This window comes from Notamacropus eugenii, chromosome 4, assembly GCF_028372415.1.
Source record: "Notamacropus eugenii isolate mMacEug1 chromosome 4, mMacEug1.pri_v2, whole genome shotgun sequence".
Lineage (NCBI taxonomy): Eukaryota > Metazoa > Chordata > Mammalia > Diprotodontia > Macropodidae > Notamacropus > Notamacropus eugenii.
This window is the reverse complement of record NC_092875.1, coordinates 84,997,937-85,021,141: the sequence shown is the minus strand read 5'-3', so window position 1 is coordinate 85,021,141 and position 23,205 is coordinate 84,997,937. Positions and strand designations below refer to the sequence as shown.

The following is a 23,205-nucleotide window of genomic DNA, read 5'->3' as shown; positions in this document are numbered from 1 at the left end:
AATCCAACTCATTTGTAAATCGAGACACCACCCTCTTATGTCATTGATCCTCTTCAAGAACCAAGGATGGATAACAACAAGAGGAATGCATCAGGTTGATTTGTATCTTCTTTTCCTCTGCTGTCAATGGTGGGAGTAGGGCATGGGGGAAAGGTGTTTTTCTAACTCTACCTCATTCTCCAGAGCATTCACTTCTGGTCACCCAAATGGACACTTGGGAACTTCATATTTTAACCATTTTTTGGTGAATGATTCAAAGATAAGAGTTGAAGTTGAATCATTTTAGAGAGCAATCTGTAATTATGCCCAAGGAGTTATTAAACTGCTTATATCAGGCATGGGGAATCCGTGACCTCAAGGCCATACATGGCCCTCTAGGTCCTCAAGTGTTGCCCTTTGATGGAATCCAAACTTCATAGAACAAATCCCCTTAATAAAAGGATTTGTTCTGTAAAAACTTAGACTCAGTCAAAAGGTTAAGGTCCCCAAGGACCTAAAAGGCCACATGTGGCCCTCAAGGCCACAGGTTCCCCACCCCTGGCCTATACCCTTTGACCCAGCAAGACTATATATTATTTGGGAAGCTCACTATTTGAGTTGGATGGTCACCCATGTCTATATCATCCATATAAAATGTGGCCCATTTCTTCATCCTTCTCGATGAGTGACAGTCTAGTCTTTGAACAGAAACAGTGGCATTTTTTAGTCCACAGAAGAGAACAGTACCTGATGCTGGCCTGAGAAGGTGGTCAATGGGACCAGAGACCCAGAAAGGACTTTATATATTATCTGAGCTAACCCACTCATTTAACAGATGAAGAAAACTGAGGTCCAGAGATGGTAAGTGACTTACTTCAGTTCATATAGGTAACAGAACCAGGGTTTGAACTCAGATTTCCTTGTGCCAGTTGATCTCAGGGGGTTAGCTTAACTACCAATGACATTTACTTAGATTTAAAGGTGAAATATCTTTGAAAAGAGCCTAGAGTGTCCCTAAAAGGTCATCTACTGGGTACATGCACAGTAAGGGCATATAATCTACCATAGTTCTCATGGCAATGCTATGCAGTGGCAAAAGCACTGCCTTTGGAATCAGAAGACTTGGATTCAAATCTTGTCTCTGTCACTTACTACCTATATGATCTTAGACAAGTCACTTCACTTCTCTGTGCCTCAGTTTCTTTACCTGGAAAACAAGGGCATTGAACTAGATATCCTCTGAAGTCTCTAACTCTGTGATCTTTCTATCTCATGGGGAGAAATTCTATAGGAAAATCCTCAGGGTCTGTTAGAGAACATAATTCCTTCCAAGTCCCACATTTCTTTCTCTATTGTTTTCAGAATGCTTTGAGTAAGAAGGGGAAAGGTATCAGTTGAGGAATGAGCCTCCATCTCTATGTCATGCATGACAGGATTGTTCCTGAAATATAGGTTCAAATTCTCTTAGCAGACTTTTACTTTCAGTATTACCCAGTATTAGCCCCTTGATCTTGACCCCTAATCTAGTGAGTTGGACAAACCATGATAGGATGTTGCCAAGTGTGTGCCTTTCCTGCTTCCCCCACCATAGGAACTTTTATTTCTTTGTTTTTAAAAATATACTCTAACATTCATTTAAAAAATTTTGAGTTCCAAATTCTCTCCTTCCTTCTAACTCCTCCTCCACCCATTGAGAAAGTAATATAATTTCAATTCTACATGTGAAATCATGCAAAACATTTTCATATTATCTTCATTGCAAAAAAGCAAGAAAAATAAAGGTGAAAGAGAATGATGCTTCAATTTTCACACAGAATTCATCAGTTTTCTCTCTTAATGTAGATAGCATTTTGAAATGAATTATTGCATTGATCAGAGTAAGTTTCTCCCAGTTGATCACTGTTGCAATATTAATATTACTGTATACAATATTCTCCTGTTTCTGCTCACTTCACTTTGTATCAGTTCACTAAATCTTTTCAGGTTTTTCTGAAATCATGCTGCTTATTATTTCTTACATCACAATAGTATTCCATCAGTATCACATACCACAACTTGTTCATCCATTCCCTAATGAGGCATCTCCTCAATTTCCAATTCTTTGCTACCACTAAAAGAACTATTAGAAATATTTTTGTACGTAGAAATCCTATTCCTTTTTCTCTCTTCTCTTTGAGATACAGACCTGATAGTGTTATTGCTCAGTCAAAAGATATGCAGTTTTAAAGAAATGTAGATAATATTTATTTGTTTCCAATTACATGTAAAGACAATTTTCAGCATTTATTTTACAGTATTTTGAGTTCCATTTTTTTTCTCCTCCTTTTCCAAGATGGCAAGCCATCTGATATATATTATACACATGTAATCGTATAAAACATATTTCCACATTAGTCGTGTTGTGAAAGAAGAAACAGAACAAAAGAAAAAACCATGAAAAGAAACCTAAAGAAAGTTAAAATAGTATGCTTTGATCTGTGCTCAGATTCCATCAGTTCTTTCTCTGAATGTGGATAGCAATTTCCACCATAAGTCTTTTGGAATTCTCTTGGATTATTGTATTGCTGAGGAGAATTAAACCATTTGCAATTGATGATTGTACACTATTTCTGTTACTGTGTATAATGTTTTCCTGGTTCTGCTCACTTGACTTTGGATTAGTTTATTTAAGTGTTTCCAGGTTTTTCTGAAACTATTCTGCTTGTCATTTCTTATATCACAATAGTATTTCATCACAATCATATATTATAGCGTTTATCCATTCTCCAGTTGATGAGCATAGTCTCAATTTCCAATTCTTTGCAATTGCTAAAAGAGCTGCTACAAATATTTCTGAATATATAGGTCCGTTTCCTTTTTCTTTGATCTCTTTGGGATATAGACTTGGTAGCTGATTGGCTGACTCATATCCTTGGCAAAGGATATACAATTTTATAGCTCTTTTGGCATAGTTCTAAATCGTTCTCTAGAATGTTTGGACCATTTCACAGCTCCATCAACAGTGCATTACTGTCCCTATTTTTCCATATTCCCTCCAGCATTTGTCATTTTCCTTTTCTGTCATGTTAGCCAATCTGATAGATATGAGGCAGTACCTCAGAGGTGTTTTGTTAACTGGCTGCCATGGCTTGAGGAAAGCACGTACGGAAGGGCTTTCCAGTCTCTTCAGGGTCAGAGACCATCTTCCAAGGTTGCCTTTGTGATCCTACAGCCAGCCATTGGATCCACAGAGCAGAGACTTTGGGGGCTGGACTTGGGGCTTCTCTCAGATCCTGGCAGCAACCTGGGGAGGTAAAGTTTCTTGAGACAAGATTGGTGCCTGAGTGTAGGGATTGGTGGTTTGTATTCCTAAGCTGCCTGAAGAACTTCAGGGAACTGATTGACACTTTAAACCTCACTTCCAATTCTGCTGGTACCCCTTTGTTGGGGTTGTGTGTTGGTTGGTCTGAAACTAAAGTGACAGCCCTGGGGAAGGGCACTTAATGGTCTTATGTGGCACCACTGTCTGCCAACTTGGCAGCAGCACCCCCACCTGGCAGGCCCAGAGACAGATCGATCTTACTAGCCTCTGAATCATTACTTCTTCAACTGGGGTCCATGAACCTCCAAGAAGTCTGTGGAGGGTTTTCAGAGGACCCCATGAACTTGAATGGGAAAAAAATTACTTCCTTATTTTCACTAACCTCTAACTGAAATTTAGACTAGGGCAGGTAGAGACGTGGAAGGGCTGGAGAGCACAGCAGGGAAGGGCAGGAAGGGAGTAATGACCAAGAAAAGGAGCATTATGGTCTTTCACCCTTTGTACCCCTCCTTGGAACTAAAAACAAGGGAGGGAAGGAAGTCTATTTTGGATCAGGGTTGCTCACCTCAATGAGGGATCAAGCTTTTGTTTGAGAAAGCAGAGAGTGACAGAGGGGGATGCATGGGTAAGGAGTGGTGAAGGAAGACAGAGAAGGAAAATGAGAATTGAAAAAGAGAGGGAAATGGGAGGAAGTGACAAAGGGAGCAGGTAGAGAGGCACAAGGGAAGGAGAAAGAGGGAGAGGTGTGGAAGGACTGAAGGGGGAGTGAAAGGAGGAGAAGGATGTAGAGAAACAGAGACAGAGAGACAGAACTCTGGGTTTTTTTCTGCCTCCCCACACCTAGCCATCCTTTAAAGAGGCCCTTAATCTTCCAAGGACTCCATCCAACTCACTAGATTCCTAGTGATTTCACTCCCAAGAGTCCCTTCCTTCCCCTAATATAATTAGAGCAACTGTTCCTTCATTCCTTGTACCTGAGTGGGAAATGTATTGGACCTGGCAGCACATTTCTGGGGAACATTATCCCCCATCCTACTACAACACTCATCTTCCTCCACACATTCACTTGGCTGTCCCTGGGTGAATTTTGTACCTACTTTGTATCCTGATGCCAGGAGAGCCTCATCTCTCTCTCTCTCTCTCCTTGCAGGGTCAGATCCTCACCAATCTCACAGCTTGTCCCAAGTGAAAATAAATATTACCAATTACAGCTATAATTACTTCTTTTCTTTGTCCTCCAGTCTTCCCCCTCCCCCCAAGTGAATTCCAGGACTCTAGTCCTTCCGTAGTTTTCTGTTGGACCCAGGCAGGCCAATCCCTGTATGCATAGCTGTGAATAGCTGGAATTACCTTTGATTTCGACAGCAGCACAGTCCTTTGAACAGGGTAAAAAGTGTTGTGGTCATTCTCCAGGGCAGGAAAAGTGTGATCAGAAAGGTCACCCAGTCCATCCAGTCAAGCTTGTCAGATTCTCTCTGGTGAGAAAACCCTGCACAACCGCTGGGATCCATCAGCTGCCCCTTGGTCAGGGCAAGCCCTTGGCCTTCCATGCCCAGCAGCCCTAAAGCTAGGTGGGTTGGTGCTTTAGGTTTCTGCCCTCCCTCTTTCCAGTGATCTGAGATCTCCCAGGCCTCCAGTCAGTTTCCCTTCTGGATCTCTGGCATTGCCTGATACCCTGTGCTCTGAGAGTCCATCCATACTCATCCCCCTTGATCCCATCTTTAAGGAAGACTTCAGACAAGTTGTGGGCCCACAATGGAGGTTTAAAAAAGTATTCAGAGACCAGGGCTGCAGGGGGACTCAGGGTCTAGTAGTGAGGGGACTGAGCTTTAATACTATTTCATAATTTAAAGACATCCCTGTACCCATCTTTCTTACCTTGGCATCGTAGCAGGATCCACAGGAAATACAAGGCAATTCCAATTTCAAATGACCAAGACACAACCAGGATACCATTTATTTCCCACATCCAGGGACTGGTCTGAGTAAGATATTCTGAAAGAATTCCCCACTCTTAGCACAAGACAGTGACCCCTGGGTCCCTCAGCACACAGTCCCACAACCCCTAGGAAATATTGGGATATTCCTAGAGGAAGAAAGATGATCCTAAAATGGAAATGAGCTCCATGATGTCCTTCTTATGTGTAGGGAAATCTTCACTACATCTCTGAGCCCCTAAATAGTCACCCTAGGTTCCTGTGTGCATCAGAGTCTTTCTTACTAAAGAAGGAAGAAGAATGAGAGAATTTCAAGTTAAGGAGTTTCTGGAGTGGGGTATAATGGAAGACCTGAGACTGAGCAAGGATGACCCTGTGGATAAAATGCACTTGTGAGGAAGCCAGGCAAATAGGAGGGAGCCAGCTCAGCTTCTGTAACTTTTCTATTTGTCAATATTCTTCCCAGTGTAGGAGTGGGATCGATTGATAACAATGCCCAACCAACAAATTCGATCAAACTACCTTAGACTCAGTGTGAAAGTCTGAGAAAAATAAAGTAAAACAAGACTAGACAGGAGTTCTATTTGAATAGAATAAAGGATTTTATCATGTTCTCTGGGTCCTGTGTAAAAGTTAACCAGAATCAGGGAACTGCAGATGTTGGAGCAAATATGAATTTCCAGTAAAAGCCCTGAAGAGGAACCACCTATGAGGAAGGGGGCATCTTAACCTCAGTCATTGCCAGGTCTCTTTCACATACCCTGTCTTACTCCTCCCTTTGGCCAGAGGAGGTTCAAAGAGGAGACAAGCTAATGGGGCTCTTCTTAAATAATCTTCAAATGGGAGAAAAGGAATTCCAGTATCTTGTATCTGTAAGTTACATTTTTATCTTCTGTTTTCTCTAAATTTGAGCTCATTTGCTCCTGAATTCTGTATAATGTGTCACAGACTTTTTTGGGGGGGAATATTTTGTACCAACTGTTTGTACCACCTAAGCAAATACTCCTTTCTAAAAGCTATTTAAGGTTGGCTGACTTCACTTATTCTAAACTTATCATCTTGAGGGGGAAGTACACCAGAGGGCTCAAGCTAATGACATTAAAGAGTAACCATCAGTTCTTTGTAGTACCCTTAAAGTCCTTCCTTCAGGACTTGAGACCCATCAGTGAGAATGGAAGTTGGAATGAGGATCTCTAGAGTTTATATGGGCTATGTTAAAGTGTCCAAGAAGGGAAATACCATTGAATTTGTGTTTTGACCAGGGCAAAAGATAGCAGGACTATCTTTTTCCCTCCTTCATTTTGGTTGGTATGCTTCTAAGATTTGGTTAGCTTTCACTCTGAATCTGCAACCTGTTTCATTTTGATATAAGCCAGAGGGGCCCAAGGGTCTACTACAGAGGAGACTGAGGAGGACTTTGAAAACAGGATTTCCTCAACACAAATTTCAGATAGAAACTGAGAAATTGGAAGATGGCAAAATTTTTCATGACTCTTGCCCCTTTGGGAAGACTGCTGGCCTGCTGTTACATTCCATTTCTTCTAAGTGCCTGGGAACAGAATGGGCCACTACTACTGTCATTGAACTCCTGAATAGCTAAGACAGCTGGGACAGGTCTTAGAGAGTTTCAGTGGCTGAGGCAGAGATCCTTGGATGGAGATAGGATGAAAGCATTAGGCTGATGTTATGGACCAGAGAGCAGAGTGAGTGACAGAGATGGGCCAGACTACTGGTAGTTGCTGTAAAATCTCACATGTCATTGACTTAAGGTCAAAACATTCATCTCAACTCACTGGCATTTCTCCCTTGTTTTCTCTCATTGTCATTTTGAAATTACTGGGATTTATGCCAAGCCATAATTGTTTCCTTCTGCTTCTTGATTAGGCACCACAAGAATGAACATGAGAGTGGCATATAGTTGGCTCCAGATTAGTGACAATAATGAAACTCCTGAAGTGGTAGCATGATTCAAATTTACACTGTATATTTCCATTGGACTGGAATCTATTACCATATTTTACCTAAATGTAATATAAAAGAGCACAAATTTGAATACGTAGAACCACTTCAGAGGAGGTAATATTTGCACTAACTGGGACCCTGCTGGAGTAGAATGAGTCAGCTACTTTAAAGGGCCAGACCAGAGAGGGGTTAATTTGGGCATTGAGACCTTGGCCTTCTCTGTGGCAACATCCCAAAGAGGGAACACATTCAAGGACCTAGATGGGCCACCAGGCTAGATATGCATTGTAGTGTCAATCATATTGGAGATACCAAAGAGGTATGAGGGAACCCAGCTAGAGAAAGTGCAGATACCCTGGTAAAGTGCTGAGCACAAATTCTAAGGGTGGGGCTGGATATGTGGAATGATTGTCCTTGGGTGAAAATCGAGATGTTACACAGGTTTCAAGGGCATACTCAGCTGCTGACTGAGGAGCAGGAAGGGGAGAATCTTCAGATCTTTTCCAGGGTTATGCAGGGATTTTGAAGTAAAATACTATGTTTTTGTGATTCCAATTTCATACGGTAAATGCATTTTAAACTATAAGGTGAATGTTTTCCTTTTTGGTCACAATAAGTTGTAAAGTAGATAAAAATAATAATCTAAAATGGAGACAAACTCTGCTTGGATATTTTCCTTGAGCTTAAACTTGAAGGGTAGGGTGGTGGAAATGAATGAATTTGGGATTAAAGAAATGAAATAGGAAATAGCATTACTTTGTAATTTAAACCCTAGGTAGATATGAAAAGAACATAAACCAAAATTGGTGGCAACTGCTTCTGCAGGTGGCCACTAGATAGCACAATGGATAGAGCACTGGAGTTGGAGTCAGGAAGCCTCATCTTCCCGAATTCAAATCCAGCCTCCGACACTTACTAGCTATGTGATTCTAGACAAGTCACTTAACCTTGTTTACCTTGATTCCTCATCTGTAAAATGAGCTGGAAAATGACAAAACCGCTCCAGTAACTTTGCCAAGAAATCCCAAAAATGGGGTCATGAAGAACTGGACATGACTGAAACAACTGAACAACAACGACTTCTGCATACAGAAAAACATCCTTGACTACCAGTATCGATGATAAGAACTTACTTGTGGAAGGCATTTTTACTGGTCTCCACAATCGAAGAATCCTCACAGGACCTTGTGTTGATTCTTGGGTAGGAGGAGTCCTCCAGTCAATTACTTAGGGGACCCAGGAGGAAAGCAGCATTGGGTCAGAGGCAAGAGAGAGTGTGAACTGAAAGGCAGCATAAAGGTTAGTCCTATGAAAGAGCAGAAGGTGGGACACTTGAATTGAAGCAGGCAGAGGACAGAAAAGGAGAAGGCAGTGTAGTAAAGTGGGAAGAGTACCAGACTTGGAGTCAGGGACCTGGGTTCAAATACTCCCTTTTTCACTTATAACCTTTGTAAGTTTGAGCAAGTCACTGTTTGGGCTTCAGTTTCCCCCTTTGTGAAATGGGAGATTGAACTGGATGGCCTATAATGTCCCCTCTAGTTCTAAATCTAATTCTATGATTCTGTAAGTGTCCTTGAATGGTTTCATCAGCAGAATATTAGCTAGTATTTATATAATATTTACTAGCTTTTCTATAGAACTAAGGTTTTCAAACACTTCAAAAATATTTTTTCCTCTCAATAACCCCGGGAAGTAGGTGCTAAAAAATCCCTATTTTACAGATGAGGAAATGGAGATAATCAGAAGTTAAGTAACTTACCCAGGGTTATACAACTTGTAAGTATCTGAGGCAGGATTTGATTTCTGGTTTTCCCTATTCTTTCTTAATTCCAGTGCTTTCTCTCTTTTAATAATTTCCTATTTATTCTGTATTTAGCTTGCTTTGTTTACATGTTGACTTTCCCATCAGACTGTAAACTCCTGAAGGCAGGGACTGGCTTTTGTCTCTTTTTGTATCTCCAGGGCTTAGCACAGTGCCTGGCACAAAGTAGGTACTCAATAAATATTTATTGATTAATTGATTATTTTCCCACTCCAGGTTCAACACTCTTTCTACTCTGCCACTTGGCTGCCTAGGAGGGCCTTTAGGATTAGAAGATAGCAGAGAACAATGGAAAGAACATTGGCTCTAAGTTTAGAGTCATGAGTTCAGATCCCACCTCTGACACTTGCTACTTGTGCAATATTGAACAAATCATTTAATCTCATTTAATTTTTCTGCAACTGTAAATGAGAATTTGACTAGATGGCCTTGGAGGTCCCTTCAAGGTGTCTTTGATTAGATTATTAGGTGCTGGAAGGGACTCTAGAGATCATCTGGCTTAATGACTATTGATGAGGAACCTGAAGCCAGGTTAGGTTAGTTGATTAGTTTAAGAATTTGATTAGCAATTTTTCAGTCATGTCTAACACTTTATGACCCTCTTTGGGTCTTGCCCACAGCAGGCACAGATTTTCTGAGTTGCTGTTGTTCACCCTTTGCTCTCAACGAGGACCAATGACATTATGTCAGTGATCTCTTGACTTGCAGGTGAATTGGATTTAAGTGAGGCAGAGTTTTGGAAAATCATCAGCCTCTTTCTCTCTCCAGAATCATCCAAGTCCAGAGGCAAGACAAAAGTCAAGATGACTGGTGATGGCCAAGGATGCAGTAGGTGACTTTAAACTTTCTAAATTAAGGTCTTTCCCATGTCTCAATTTGTCTGAAGCAATGCTTATTCAATGATTAGGGACTAGATAAGAATTGAGACAAAAGATAACCCAACTTTTCATAACAAAATTATCAGTCTGAAAGGGGAAGACCCTTAGAGTTTCTGCCCAGAACAGAAAATAATTGCTATTTATTTTATTAATTCTATTCACTCATCAAAATCTAAACAATGAGTCACAGAGGTTTGGGTTGGGGGCTGTTACTGGCCATTTTTAAAAGCCTGTTTTTTCAGAGCTATATTTCAAGAAATTATAAGTGAAAACTTTGCAGGACAAAAAGTAAATTGTCCTAGCTTTTTGAGAAAAGAAAAAACCAACTCTAATAAAATATGTAAGTTGAAATAATTATGAAGAAGAACCATCTTTGACTCCTTGATTCAATTCAATCAATTTCAATTCACTAAGCACTTACGAAAAAAAACCTGTTTTATACAGTGTTTTTCTCTGGACTGAGGGAGAAATGAAGGTTAGGCAAGATACACTGGCCCTGTCCTCATGTAACTCACAGTCCAGTAAATTTGTGAGGCTTGTGAATAGAGATGAGTGTAGCGATAGTGGCACCTGCTTTCTCATGTGGGGACCCCCCCCCCAAAAAAAAGTTAAACCTAGTTTAAGTTATTCTGGAAAGCAGGTTTTTTGGAGAACATTTTGTATTAATTGTCTACCATTCTCCTCCTCCTCCTCCTCCTCCTCCTCCTCCTCCTCCTCCTCCTCCTCCTCTTCCTCCTCCTCCTCCTCTTCTTCTTCTTCTTCTTCTTCTTCTTCTCCTCCTCCTCCTCCTCCTCCTCCTCCTCCTCCTCCTCTTCCTGCTCCTTTTCCTCCTGTTTCTCTTCCTCCTTTTCCTCCTCCTTCTTCTCCTTCTCTTCCTTCTCTTCCTCCACCTCCTTCTTTTCTTTGTTGAAATTGAGTGAATTGAAACCAGAAGTTGAAGATAGTCCTTTTTTCAGACTTCTACCTCTCCCCCTAGGTGAAGGATTAGGAAGGGGAAAGAAAATGCCTTTAGAAAGAAAAAGCTTTGCCCAAAGCAGGTAGCAGATTTTCTGAGTAGATAGCTGGCAAAAGAAGAATGGATAAGAAGGCCACCTCCTCTTAGAGGTTTCCAGCTGACCAGAGTGTGTAGTGTCATAAGGTTACAAATTTGTACAGGAGAAAGAAGCGTACCCAAGAGTGGGCATTTTAAGAATTACCCGATTTAAGGTTTAGGTCACAGGGTTACTGAAGGCAATGCACTGGAGTAAGTGACCAGATCCTAGTAAAGGTCAGGCTCCCAGGACTCTCAGGGTTTTAGAAGACTTGTGCTGTCTTTGCCCAGAATAGTGTGATGGGTCAGAAAAAATGTCCTTACCCCAATTTCTTTTCATAATTACCTTGGTATCTCAGGATGAACCATGTGAAAAAGCCAAATGTCAGTACCCAGAAGGCAGCTATGTATGCAATGAAGAGGACCATCCAGAAAACCAACACTGGCTTAACTTCTTCACCTAAAATACAACCACCACCAAAACACATCAGTGAGGGCAATCTCCTGCCCTCAATCTCCTCTGACCTGGAACTAGTGTTTGGGATGAGGAACCTTGCAGTCTCTTTACTCTTCCACATGCTACTACCTTTCTTCAGAAAGTGCATGATTCCCTTGACTTAGGAACACTCCTGCTGAAGTGAGTTTTGTTTAGGAAGAGGTGTTTAGATATGGCCAAGTGTAAAGGAAGAGCCAGCTTGTATCATTATGGACCCATGAGTAACTGTAGCTAGAATATCTAGGAAGTCAAGGAACATCCCATAAGGGACTGCACTGATTTCTTTTCAATGAGTATTTCTGAATTTATATATTTTCCTTTCTTTTCTCAGCAATACAAGAAAGTTCATTCTTATAATCTGAATAGTGAGCAGAGAATAATAGGAAGTGAAGGGGGGGTGGATTATAGTAGACAAGGGGCTCCAGTTATGAGTTCTGACAGCAGTGGCCAAAGAAGGGATATGGTGAGGTTGACCTCAGGATTCAGAGTATAAAGCAGGAGTGGGGCCATTTATGGACAGGAGACTTGGTACCTTGAATTGTGATTAAGCTATCAAGGAAAGTGAACAAAACAGTGAAAGGTGAAATCTCTAAGGCCCAAAGCCAAGTTCTCCTGGATCAGTCCCAAGAAGGAACTGGCCTATCATCCATCCCACGTTTTTTCATCTTGTCCCTAGGGACATGCTGAGAAACCTTGTCAAGTGATTTGATTAAATCTGGATATATTATATTTATGGATATTTCTCAAACTATTTTCTTTGAAAATGCTTTAGTTATAGCTATTTCTTAGCAATACAATTATCCAAGATAGCTCTGAAGGACTTTTCTGAATGACGTTATCTGTCTCCAGAGAAAGAACTGATGAGATCTGAATACAGATTGAAGAATACTTTAAAAAATCTTTCTTTATGTTTCTTGGGTTTTAATTTTGGCCTTTAGTTTTCTTTTACAATATGACTAATATAGAAATATATTTCATACATATATAACTTATACTGAATTGTTTGGCTTCTCAATGAGAGGGCAAAGGAGAGAGGGAGAGAATTTGGAATTCAGTTTAAGAAATGAATTTTGTAAATTGTTTTTACATGTAACTGAGGAAAAATAAATAATAAATAAAAAACACTTTAGTTAGCAAATACTTAATAATAAGTTAATTCCAGAAAATTACTTCAGTGTAATCAATATTTCCCCTCTAATGATTCACTATGGAGCAAAGCATAAGTTACATGCTTCTTATATTAGAAAGAAGTCTCAGTTTACAAACTGGCTTAATTTCTCTTAATTTTACCAACCCATGCCCCAAGTACTCCAGCATTAGCACTGCTGGATTTAGTCTAATACTTTAAAAGTACTTTGAAGGCCAACATGTTCCCTGTTCAGAAAAGTTATGGAAGTACTGATTTCCTATGCCCTTTGTGTGCTGCTAGCTATGAATGAAACTGTATGTGCTGGCCTTCTTTGGCCTAGGGAAGAGGGTAATCAGGGAATGTAGGTAGGAAGTTGGTCAGGAAAGAATGATGTTCAATCTTTTACAACCCTTCTTTTCTCTTCCACCTGTTTGTCCTTTAATTCTTTTCACTTCTTTGATTCTTACTCTTTTCTCCCAGGAACCCACCCTCTGGAGATTATTTGAAATTTCTCCTCCTCAACAATGACCCTCAACAATAACTTTTTCCCCACCATGGTCCCATGTGGGTTACCTTCACTCCTTCTCTTTCACATTCATTTTCCTTTATGTGTTGTCTTCCTTTATTAGAGTGTGATCTCCTTGAGGGCAGGGTCTTTTTCTTCTTGCTAGTATTTGTAATCTTAGTGTTCAGCACGGGGCTTGGCACAGAATAAGGATTTAATAAATTTAATAAATTTTTGTTGACTTATAAACTTGACTTTCCTTTCATCATCCATCCCTTAGCAAATTAATTCTCAAATGTATTCTCTCTTTGGCAGGAGAAGAAGCATTTAGTTGGGAAGAGATCATACTATACTTTATCATCCCCATCCAGGTCCCAGATCCTCACCTGAGACTTTTAATATTACATCAGCTTCCTCTTGATCAAAACCATTTTCAAAATGACATCTGTATCTTCCTTCATCCAAGAGTCTCACGTCCCGTATCTTCAGAGTGACATTCCCACTAGAGATAGAATCTCTCACTAGTTCTGTCCTCCCTTGGTAATTAGGGTCCTGGTCTCCAAATTGATCTTCCCCATCTTGATAGAGATGTACTACCCGAGTGGATTGGAACCAGACCACCCCCATGTCCTCTGCACTTTGTGCTGGGGAGAGGTGACATGGCAACTCTGCAACTTCTCCCACTGAGACTTGGATAGGTCCTGGAGGTCCGGTCACTGAGAATTTCCCTGTTCAGTCATTTGGGAAGAAGATATCAGGGTTTAGAGAGAAATACAGTAGAATCAAGAGGCCAGCCTTTATGCTATAGATAGGGGAGAAGGATAGTATTCCCAAGTGGGATGGGAAACAGAGAAAATGAGGAAAGAGGGGGCAGAGAGAGAATGAAAGAGATTCCCATTGAAGAATAAAGGGAAAATTAGTAAAAGTGGTGAAGATATTGAAAAGTCTCCAGAAGGGAGAGAAAGATAAACTAGTGAAAACTCCAGGAAATGATGTGAGAAGAGAGGGATTGATATGTCAGTCAATGAGGAAATGAATTAATGGAGAATGATAGAGGCAGGGATAGAATCTCTTCAGCCTCATCCCTCAATCCATACCCCATTATAAGGAACTGGGAAACAAATATTCATACCTGAGGCCAATGTGGATATCTCAAGGAAGAGAATGGGGACAAGGAAACTGAATAAGTGGCATGAGAGACTGATTAAATCCATCACACCTAGGAGAGCAAAATAGAAGAAAGCATGAAAAGGGATCAATGACTAGAATGGGAACAAGGAGTAGCTGGTCATAGTAGCATTGGTCATGACTTCAAGAAACCATAGGATTTACAGAAACAAAACCCCACTGAGTATCAGCAGTGGGCAGGTGTTCAGAGGTCATCTACTTCAACATTTATCCCAATAAGAATCTCCTCTATTACATGCCCCACAGGCAGTTATTCAATTTTTGTGTGAAGTGAAGTTCAGCTCACCACAAGCAGTGCCTGTCAGTTTGCGGCAGCTCTGTCCCAGAGATTTTACCCTGGTAAATGTGTCCTTCACCCATCCTTTTAAAAAGAGGATAGATCTTTAGACTATAGGCCAATTATCTTGCTTTCAGTTCCTAGGAAAGTACTTAAATCCTAGAATATTGAAGAGAACATCTATAACAAATTGTGGTGGTTGTCCGGAGTATTTATGACTTCATCAAGAATGGGTCATCATGCAAGATTAACTTTATTTCCCTTCTTGATAGGGTTACTATGACTGGTAGATTAGGGGAATCCTGGAAGGATAGTTTGTATAGATTTTTAGTATGGCAAAAAGATAAAATTCTTCACTTGAGGAGGAGATGAATAAATGTTAGGTAGAAAATGATACAACTGGATGGATTTGGAGATGGTTGAACAATTGGACTCAAAGAATGGTTAATTTCCAAAGTTAATTTGGATGCAGGGATCTAGGGGAATGTCCCAGGAATTTCTTTTTGACCCTATGTTTTTTTTTTTAAAGCTTTATCAATAATTTAAAGGGACAGATGGCATGTTTGTCAGCTGACATAAAACTAGGTGCCCAGACATACACTGGATGACTGACGTAAGCCCTCAAAAGATCTTGGACAGAATAGAATAATAGTTCTCCACTTAGGTTTTGTACTTCCTTTCCCATTTGTCCAATTTTTCTTTTAAATTCTTCTGATTTATTTTTTTCATATTTTTAAAATAATTTGTCAGTTTTTCTCCTATTTCTCTAATTTGGCTTTTAAAATCCTTCCTGAGCTCTTCCAAGAATGCTTCTTTGTGCTTCAGACCAGTTCATATTCCCTTCTGAAGTTTCAGATGGGAGTATAGTCTCAATGCTGACCTCTTTGGTATTCGTGTTTTGGTCTTTGTCCATATAGAAAGATTCTATGGTCTTTTCTGCTTTGCTTCTTACTCATGATGGTCACCCTTTCCTGGCTTTTAAAGTAGATTGCTGCATCTAGGGCACAGGAGGCTCTGTCCCACAGTTATTGTGCCTAAAACTTCAGGCTTTGTGTGTTGTGACCTCTGCTTCTTTCAGTTAGAAGCTAAAATGTTGCAGCTTACCTGGTACTGAGCTGACTGGTGTTGGAAAGCAGAGGCCAGGTGAAGTCTTTTTGGGTTTCCCCAGAGTTACCCTGGAGCTATCTGCTTTAAGTGTGGGGGAGGGGTGATCTGGCCACAGGAGCTAGAGCATAGGTGAGCTCATCGGTTGGTGATGCCATCTGTGCTAGTGTTTTCCCGATTCCCCTGGGGTGCTGAGACAAGCATGTGGTCTTGGTGTTGGTGGTTGTGGGCTTCACCCCCCTGGAGCTCAGGATCTTCTCCCTGATTGCTGAGGTGGGGCTGTCTGGGGCAGCTACAGTCCTGCACTAGTCCCCTTCAGCCACAGCAATAGGGACCCTCCTTAGCTTTTTTACTAGACTCATGGGCTAAGAGACTGTTTATTCCTTCTGCTGTTCCCACTGTTCCAGGATTTTTCCTGGGGAGATATTCTCTGGGCTCTTCAAGGTCAACAAAAGGAGGGAGATAGCAATTACTGATCACTCCACCATCTTAGCTTCTGGAGATCTTAGAATAATGGTTCTCAAAGAGTGGTCTGGGGATCTCTTGGGGTCAGATACTTTCAGGGGTCTCTTAGGTCAAAATTATTTTCATAATAATGATAATAATAATAACATTCTAATTTTAATATGGTCAATGTGGATAGATATAATGCACATGAACAAAAGTTCTTTGTGGGGTCCTCAGTAATTTTTAAGGGTGTAAAAAGGGTCTGAGGCCAAAAACTTTGAGAACCTCTTACATATACAATTAGGATGAATCTAATAAGAAGAATGTTAATAGCAACAAATGTGAAATAATAGAAATAAATTTAAATTCTATTACACATGGGTTCAAAAAATCAATATTACCTTGGTACAAAATAAGAAGGTAAGGTAAGATGGCAGTTTATCTGAAAAACATTTGCACTTTTAGTGAACTGTAAGCACAACATGAGACAACAATGTGTTAAAGCACCATAAAAGCTAATTTGATCTTGAGTTACATTAAGAAAGGCACAGTATCCAGAATTAGACATTGTTTCTCTGATTAGAAAACACACTAATAAGCTGGAGAAAGTTCCAATGAGGGCAAAAATGTGGAGAAGTGTCTTGAGACCAAGCCATTTGAATATTAATCAAAGGAACTGGGGATATTTAGCCTGGATAAGAGAAAATTGGCAGGGAGTGGAAGACAAGTGTGACAGCTGTGTTCGAGGGCATTCACTGTCTCTTACATCAGAAACTTTTTCTTCACTGACACCACTACCATTTTTTTCACACCCTTATCACCTCTTGCCCAGATTATTGCAACAAATTCTTAATTGATCTCCCTCTCTCCAGTCTTTCATCATTCCAGTCCATACACACTGTTAGAAAAGGAAAAAGGAGATGATAATCATCTATACAGTGCAACTATGTGCCAGATAAGATGCTAAACACTTTACAAATATCCTATTTGATCATGACAACCCTGTGATGTAGGTGCTATTATTATACCCATTTTATAGGTGAAGAAACTGAGGCAGATAGAAGTCAAGTGACTGGTTTAAGGTCACACAGACAATAACTGTCTAATGCTGAATTTGAACTTAAGTCTTCATGATTCTGGTCCCAGTGTTACTCTGACAGAGTAATTTTGGTTAAGTACAGGTCTCATCATGTGAATGACCTATTCAACTAATTCCAGTGGCTTTCTAATACCTCTAGGATAAAATAAAAACTCTAGTTTTTAAAGCCCTGTACAGCTGGCTCCAACCAATCATTCCAATCTCATTGGACATTACCTGCACCCCTTCCCCCTTTTGCACTCTGCAATACAGTTAAATAACTCTTTTTTCTGTTTCTTATGCACAGCACTCCATCTTCTACCTCCATGTCTTTCATTGGCGATCCTCCCCCACCTGCCTGAAATGCACCCTTTTCTCAACTTCACATAACAGATTCCTTTACTTCTCTAAGAAGCAGAACAAACACCATCATCTCGTTGAAGCCTTTCCTGATCCTCCCAATTGCCAGTGCCCTTCCTCCCTAATTACCTTGTCTGTTAGATACCTTCTTTCTAGAAACCTTTATTCTCTTTATATTTATGAAGCTTATATTTGTAAATGTGCTTGTTGTCTTCCTCATTGTGAGGGATAGTGTTCATAGACTGTTATAGACTCCTTGTCTCTGGAATCCTAGCACCTAAGATAGCACCTGGCACATAGCTGGTGTTTAATGGCTTCTTGTTGACTGATTTGGTGGGGTTACATTGTGGGTTCCCTGGAACTCTGATGGACAATTGTTTAATTGTAATTATTATACTACTTCTTGGCAATGTGCTACTGTGATTGTTTTTTTTTTGACTACTGTATCTCAAAGCAGCTGTCCTTGAAATCAGAAAGACAGAACTCAAATCCCACCTTGATTAAAAATTTAAATTTTGGAGAAAGTGCTGAACTGCGTAAGTAATGGGAGTATCCTCATCTAGGAGTTCCCTATGCCAATGAAATCACAAGATCCAGCTACTATATCTACTGATGAAATGACCCTGAAGATTTAACAGGAAAGTCTGTGGTGATTCTAAGAACCTTCTCTTTCTTGTTGCTGGTGTCATTTTGGTTTGTAATTTATCTATGACAGTTAGCTTGTTGTGTGATCCTTGATAAGTCATGTAAACTCTGAGTTTTTTCATTTGTGAAGTGAGGATCATAATGTTTCGAAACCCAAATGAAATGTTCTCAGAAATTAGTAATTTTCTCCATCCAATTACAAGGATAATCTCCACCCCAAAAATCTATCTACAAATACCATAACTCTCCCCACCTTTAAGAATCCCTGCTATAGATAATCAATAAGTGGCTCAAACAACAAATTTAGGCTGATTAAACCTCTCAGTAAAACTGAAAGCATTATATATAGGATTAAGTTTAATTGTCATCTTGCTACCCCCACCCCAGTGCTCAGAGAGGAGGACAGGATAAGTGAGTGATATGGGATTAAACAGTCTATGGATAGGTCAACAGGTTCTAATAGAGGGAGTTGTCTCTGCTCCTGGGTCCTTTGATGTGGGCAAGGGATTTTGTGTGGCAGAACTATCTGTTCTCCCAGAACACCCCTTGTTGGCACTCTGTCTAGAGGTTGAGAGGAGGGAGAATGAGAATTAGGTTGGGAATTAGGGCAAAGAGAGGAAGGAAGGCTGAACTTCTATCTTTTAGAAGGGGTTATGTTGTGACTTATGTCTTCCTGTCTGTCAGAGGATTTCTCTGTCTAGGGTAGGGCTTTTCTTTTTCAGAGTGTGGTGTGTGTGTGTGTGTGTGTGTGTGTGTGTGTGTGTGTGTGTGTGTGTGCATGCGTGTGTGTGTGCATGTCCATTATTTGTGTTTTTGTAGAGGCTTGGCTTCCCCTATGGGGATGTATACAACTCTGGATAGGATTTCTTTGTTAGGAGAACCTGAATTGAGTCTCAACTCCTTCAGTGTGTAAGGTTTCTTTATACCATGGATAGCTTTTTCTTGGGTGAATGGGCACTACTGGAAGGACTGGCACTGCTTTGTTTCGTCTGTGGAAGGAGGTACTAATTTTTTGCAATCATGCTATGAGAGCATGTATCTAGGCAAAGATTATCCTGCACTATCCTTAAATTTGCTAGCTCCAAGGACATGGAGGAATAAGTAACAAAGACTGAAAAATTAAAAAGGTTCTAGGAATATATTGTAGGACAGATCTACAAGCAAATAGATTTCAGGAGGGGAAAACAGCTTGGTGATGCCAGGCCAGGAGTTACAATTGGATCTGGCAAGAGGAAAGCATTAGTGTTCACAATAACCTGTCTGGTCCTTGCATGTAGCTTAAGGGTTCTTAGTCCTCACTCCCCCAGTCTAGGGATCTTTCTGCATACTTTCAGTATCCTTAATCTGGAGTCAGAGGCCTGATAAACCTCCTTTGGCCCTTCATCCTCTTAAATGTCTTCATTCTCTTTCAGGCACCTGGCCATTTTAGTCTGTTGAATTCCCTCACTTTCTAAATCCTTAAATCCCATAATCTTTTCAGTCTCCCAGCCCTGGTCCTAGACTCTCAAGCATGTCCTGGTGGGGCTCCAGTCTTCCTAGCGCAGGGTTTGTGGATTAGTTTCATTCTGTGAGAGTCTCAAAGTTTCATTTTGAGTCTCACTATAAAAAAAAGTTGACAGCTGGACTTCTTCTTCCCCTGTTATGCCTTGTGTTTCCTTTTGTCTTCCACCAATCCCAACACCTAGGTCCCATGGAGAGCTTATCATAGACTCTGAAACTTAATAGGTGCTTCCTAAACTTTCCTTCCTTCCTTCTCATGTTAAGTCCTAGACAAGGGCCTCATAAACTCTTATTGCCTCCCTCTGGTTTTGTTTGTGGAGCATTCATAGAACTGTGGAGTCAGAGCTTGAAGTCTCTTTGGAGATCATGTAGTCCAATCCATCTTAACCCTCTATTGAACCCCCATAGCTATTACACAAAGTTGTCCAAGAGAGAACGTGAGGCTCAAAGAGGAAAAGTTACTTATTGGAGGTCCCTTATCCAGGTAAGGGCAGCTCTGTGACTGGCAGTCATAGGTAGGTGTCTTGAGTGCCGCCACTGGGCTGCTTGCTCCCCATTACACAAATGCATGACTTGGAGCCTAGGGGAGCCATTCAGAGTGGGCTAAATTCCTTTGTGTGCCACCCTAACATAAACTCAATGTGTGTGTGTGTGTGTGTGTGTGTGTGTATGTATGTTGTATGTATATGAGAGGAAATCACATACAAAAGAGGTCAGGCTAGTAGCTTTGGAAACACAGGTGCCTGTCGTATAGAACAAGAGGCACACAGGAGAAGCTTATATGAGCAAGGCTTGGGAAGGGCCCCTGAGCCTGGAAAATGTAACAAGAAGGATGTGGTTCACTTTGTCCACAACCTAGATTCAATATGGATGAAGGAGGAAGCCAAAAACTCTTCTTAAAGGGGAAGTGAAACAGAGGGGAGTAGAGTAATTCCCCTGCAAATCAGCATTGGGTGCAGTCTCTAAGAGATGGTTTCTGGTATATTGGGTTCGTTTTCTAATATAAAAGATGAATTTCTGGGCTGATCAGTAGGAGTAGTTTTCAAACTGTGAATTCCCTAAACCTGTGAAATAAGTAACAACAAAAGTTTTCTGAGAGGCGGTTGTGAATTAGTGACTAGGGGATAAAGGGCTTGCCTTAGATTCAGAAAGACTTGAATTGAAGTCCTATCTCTGAACCATACTAGGTTTGTGACCCAGGTAAACTCACTCAGATTAAGTGGCTGACCTTCATAGGCAGAGAGAACTTTCCTACTAGCAGTTCCTTATACTCTTTGACTTATAGGTCAAGATCCCTTCCCCTAGTACAGCACAAAGAGGCCATGATCTCTGGGCAAGTGGCCTCCCTCAGAGTTGCCATTGGTTGTATCCCTCTGAGTCTAAGGAAGTCCAGGCAGTGTGGTTCCCCAGAGTAACAGTTAGTGACAAAAGGTCTAGAACTAGGATCAGCTGCATGTTGGAGCATCCAAGTTCAAGTTGCCAAATGTACACTGAATGCTAGCTACATAAAAGGCCTTATACTCAGCACCAGGGGAGATAGAAAGGAAGATACTTTGGGTCAGCTCTAATTATGAGGAAGAGTTTTCCTGAAATCAAGCTTAACCTTGCCTCTTGGCAACTTCTAACCATTGCTCCTAGCTTATAACTCTAAAACAGTTGCTGGGAATTAAGACAACTATGAATTAATATGAATTAATGAATTAATCTCTTTACAAACCCCATTTTCTCTCCTCCTTGGAATTGTTTACTATTGTGTCTTCAAATGATTCCTGAATTTCCTTTCTTCTATCACAAACAATGAGAGAGAGTGGTACTACCCTTCAAAGTTTTCATTATTTTCATCCCAGAAAACTATTCTTCCCTATCAATGATAATGTGATGTGGAAGAGACTTTCCTTTGGTTTCTCCACCTTTTGAAGGGTAAACTTCTCATTAAGATAAGTCAAGAACTTATTGGCTACACTGCTATTAGGTAGAGATGGAGAAGAAGACAGACCCCTGAAATAGCAGGGGGAGGGGAGAAGAAGAGGGAATAATAAGGTAGAAAGGAGAGGAGGAAAAGGAAGTTGGAAGGGAAAGAATTAGAAGAGATCATGAGTTGAAGCAAAGTAAAGGCCATGATGAAGACATTGGAGGAAGAGCCTACGAGAGTATCAGAGAATGGTTTGGGGGGTAAATGAAAAGAAGAGAAATATAGCATTTCTTTAATCTCATTCTTTAGCCTTCAGGGTTCCTTTCTCAGACTTTGAGATGTGGCTAAAAAGCAAACCCTGACACCTATAGTTAATGCGGTATCTTAAGGAGTGGGGAAATAATGAGGACTGAAGAGAAAAGAGCCCAAGGGACAATCTCTATCACACTTAGGAGAGAACACAAGTTAGGAGGAAAAGGAGCAATATTATTAATATGTGTAGGAGAAGAAAAAGGCAGAGGAAGAAAAGGAACAAAAGGAGAGGGAGAAAAAGGAGTAGGAGGGGAAGGAGGACTAAGTAGGAGAATTAAGGTTGTGTCAGGGACAAAAATATGGGAAAGCAAATGATTATGACATGGGGAAACAGACAGTGTTGGTGTCTGACAGGAATATAGTGACTATACAGGGATACAGAGTCAATGACTGTGACCAAGATCAGGGTGTGTCTGACTGAGGAGGTCTGTGGGGAATGTGAGTATGGGGTCATTACTTACCCTGTGATGATTCCAAAGGCAGCCTCTGCATTGGAAAAAGTGGACCAGAGCCAGGTTAGGGATGTCTTCCCCAAATCCAGAGAGGCTCAACAGTGTCACAACACATTTTTGTAGATGGTTGGGATTTCTGGATCACTTGTTCTGTCAGTCCCTATGATACCTTGTAGGTGGGGGTGGGAGAAGATGCTCTCTGGAGAATATCTCCTTGTCAGAGGAAGAGAGGAAAAGACTCTGTTGCCTTAGCTCTCCTTTGTGACTGAGTAGGTATCTCAGACCCAAAAACAGGAAAAGTGAGACAAGGGAAGTGGGAGGATCCTTTGTGGGCGCCTGCTCTGAAGTCTGGACTGTAGCCCATCCCCACTTACTTCAGCCCATCTCACTTCCCTTTCTCTTTCCCCCTTCCAGACTTTATTTTTCTGGTCCCTCAGAGCTCACTGGTGTCTCTGGAAAGGAACAGTACCCACCCAAGTTGCCACTGCCCTCCAGTAGTATCTATGGGCCTGCAGGACTGGAATTGGGTGAGGCTATCTTGCTTTCTAGCTATGAAGCTGTGTAGCGGCATGTGGAGAAGAGAGGTGAAAGAGGAAGAAAGAGTATTTCCCCACACTGGCATAATGGAAGTACCACAGGATCCTCTAGGTCCCTAGACCCCTATATAGAGCATGGACTTAAACTAGCTAGGCTTGCACTGGAGGCCTCTGATTGCCTTTCCTCTCAGTTTGTTTTTCTTTTCCTCTAGCATTGGCATTGGCACTGAAGGTAAACATTGAAAGGTCCTAGAAGGTCTGTGAATGCTGATGGCAAGGGTCTGTTAGCATCATTGCAGATATGGCAGTAATAGCACAAGTGGGCTTGTCACAAGGCAAGTGGTGATATTAAAGA

The 23,205-nt window shown here is 40.9% G+C and overlaps 1 protein-coding gene across 4 annotated transcripts; it reads right to left on the bottom strand.

Annotated features, from left to right (window-relative positions):
* Positions 1 to 2,199: 2,199 nt before the first annotated feature.
* Positions 2,200 to 22,596, bottom strand: LOC140500236 (uncharacterized). 4 transcript variants are annotated; one of them, XM_072602561.1, is made up of 8 exons: positions 22,324 to 22,596; positions 14,172 to 14,258; positions 13,426 to 13,767; positions 11,256 to 11,369; positions 5,159 to 5,275; positions 4,631 to 4,769; positions 4,378 to 4,455; positions 2,200 to 3,262 (listed from the first exon to the last, which is right to left on the bottom strand). In XM_072602561.1, exons 1-8 carry the CDS (start codon positions 22,352 to 22,354, stop codon positions 3,151 to 3,153), a joined length of 1,020 nt encoding a protein of 339 aa, XP_072458662.1. In that variant the 5' UTR covers positions 22,355 to 22,596; the 3' UTR covers positions 2,200 to 3,150. The 4 variants fall into 4 exon arrangements, with proteins under 4 accessions (XP_072458662.1, XP_072458664.1, XP_072458663.1 ...); XM_072602563.1 differs by lacking the exon at positions 14,172 to 14,258; XM_072602562.1 differs by lacking the exon at positions 4,378 to 4,455 and having other exon boundaries at positions 22,324 to 22,595.
* Between the last annotated feature and the right edge of the window lie 609 nt (positions 22,597 to 23,205).

Coding starts and splice junctions, on each gene's coding strand:
- LOC140500236 (XM_072602561.1), bottom strand. CDS start 22,354: ATGCAGAGGCTGCCTTTGGAATCATCACAGG. Junction 4,770..5,158: donor GATCCTGCTACGATGCCAAG/GTAAGAAAGATG, acceptor GCGGTTGTGCAG/GGTTTTCTCACCAGAGAGAA. Junction 3,263..4,377: donor TCCTGGCATCAGGATACAAA/GTAGGTACAAAA, acceptor TTACCTCCCCAG/GTTGCTGCCAGGATCTGAGA.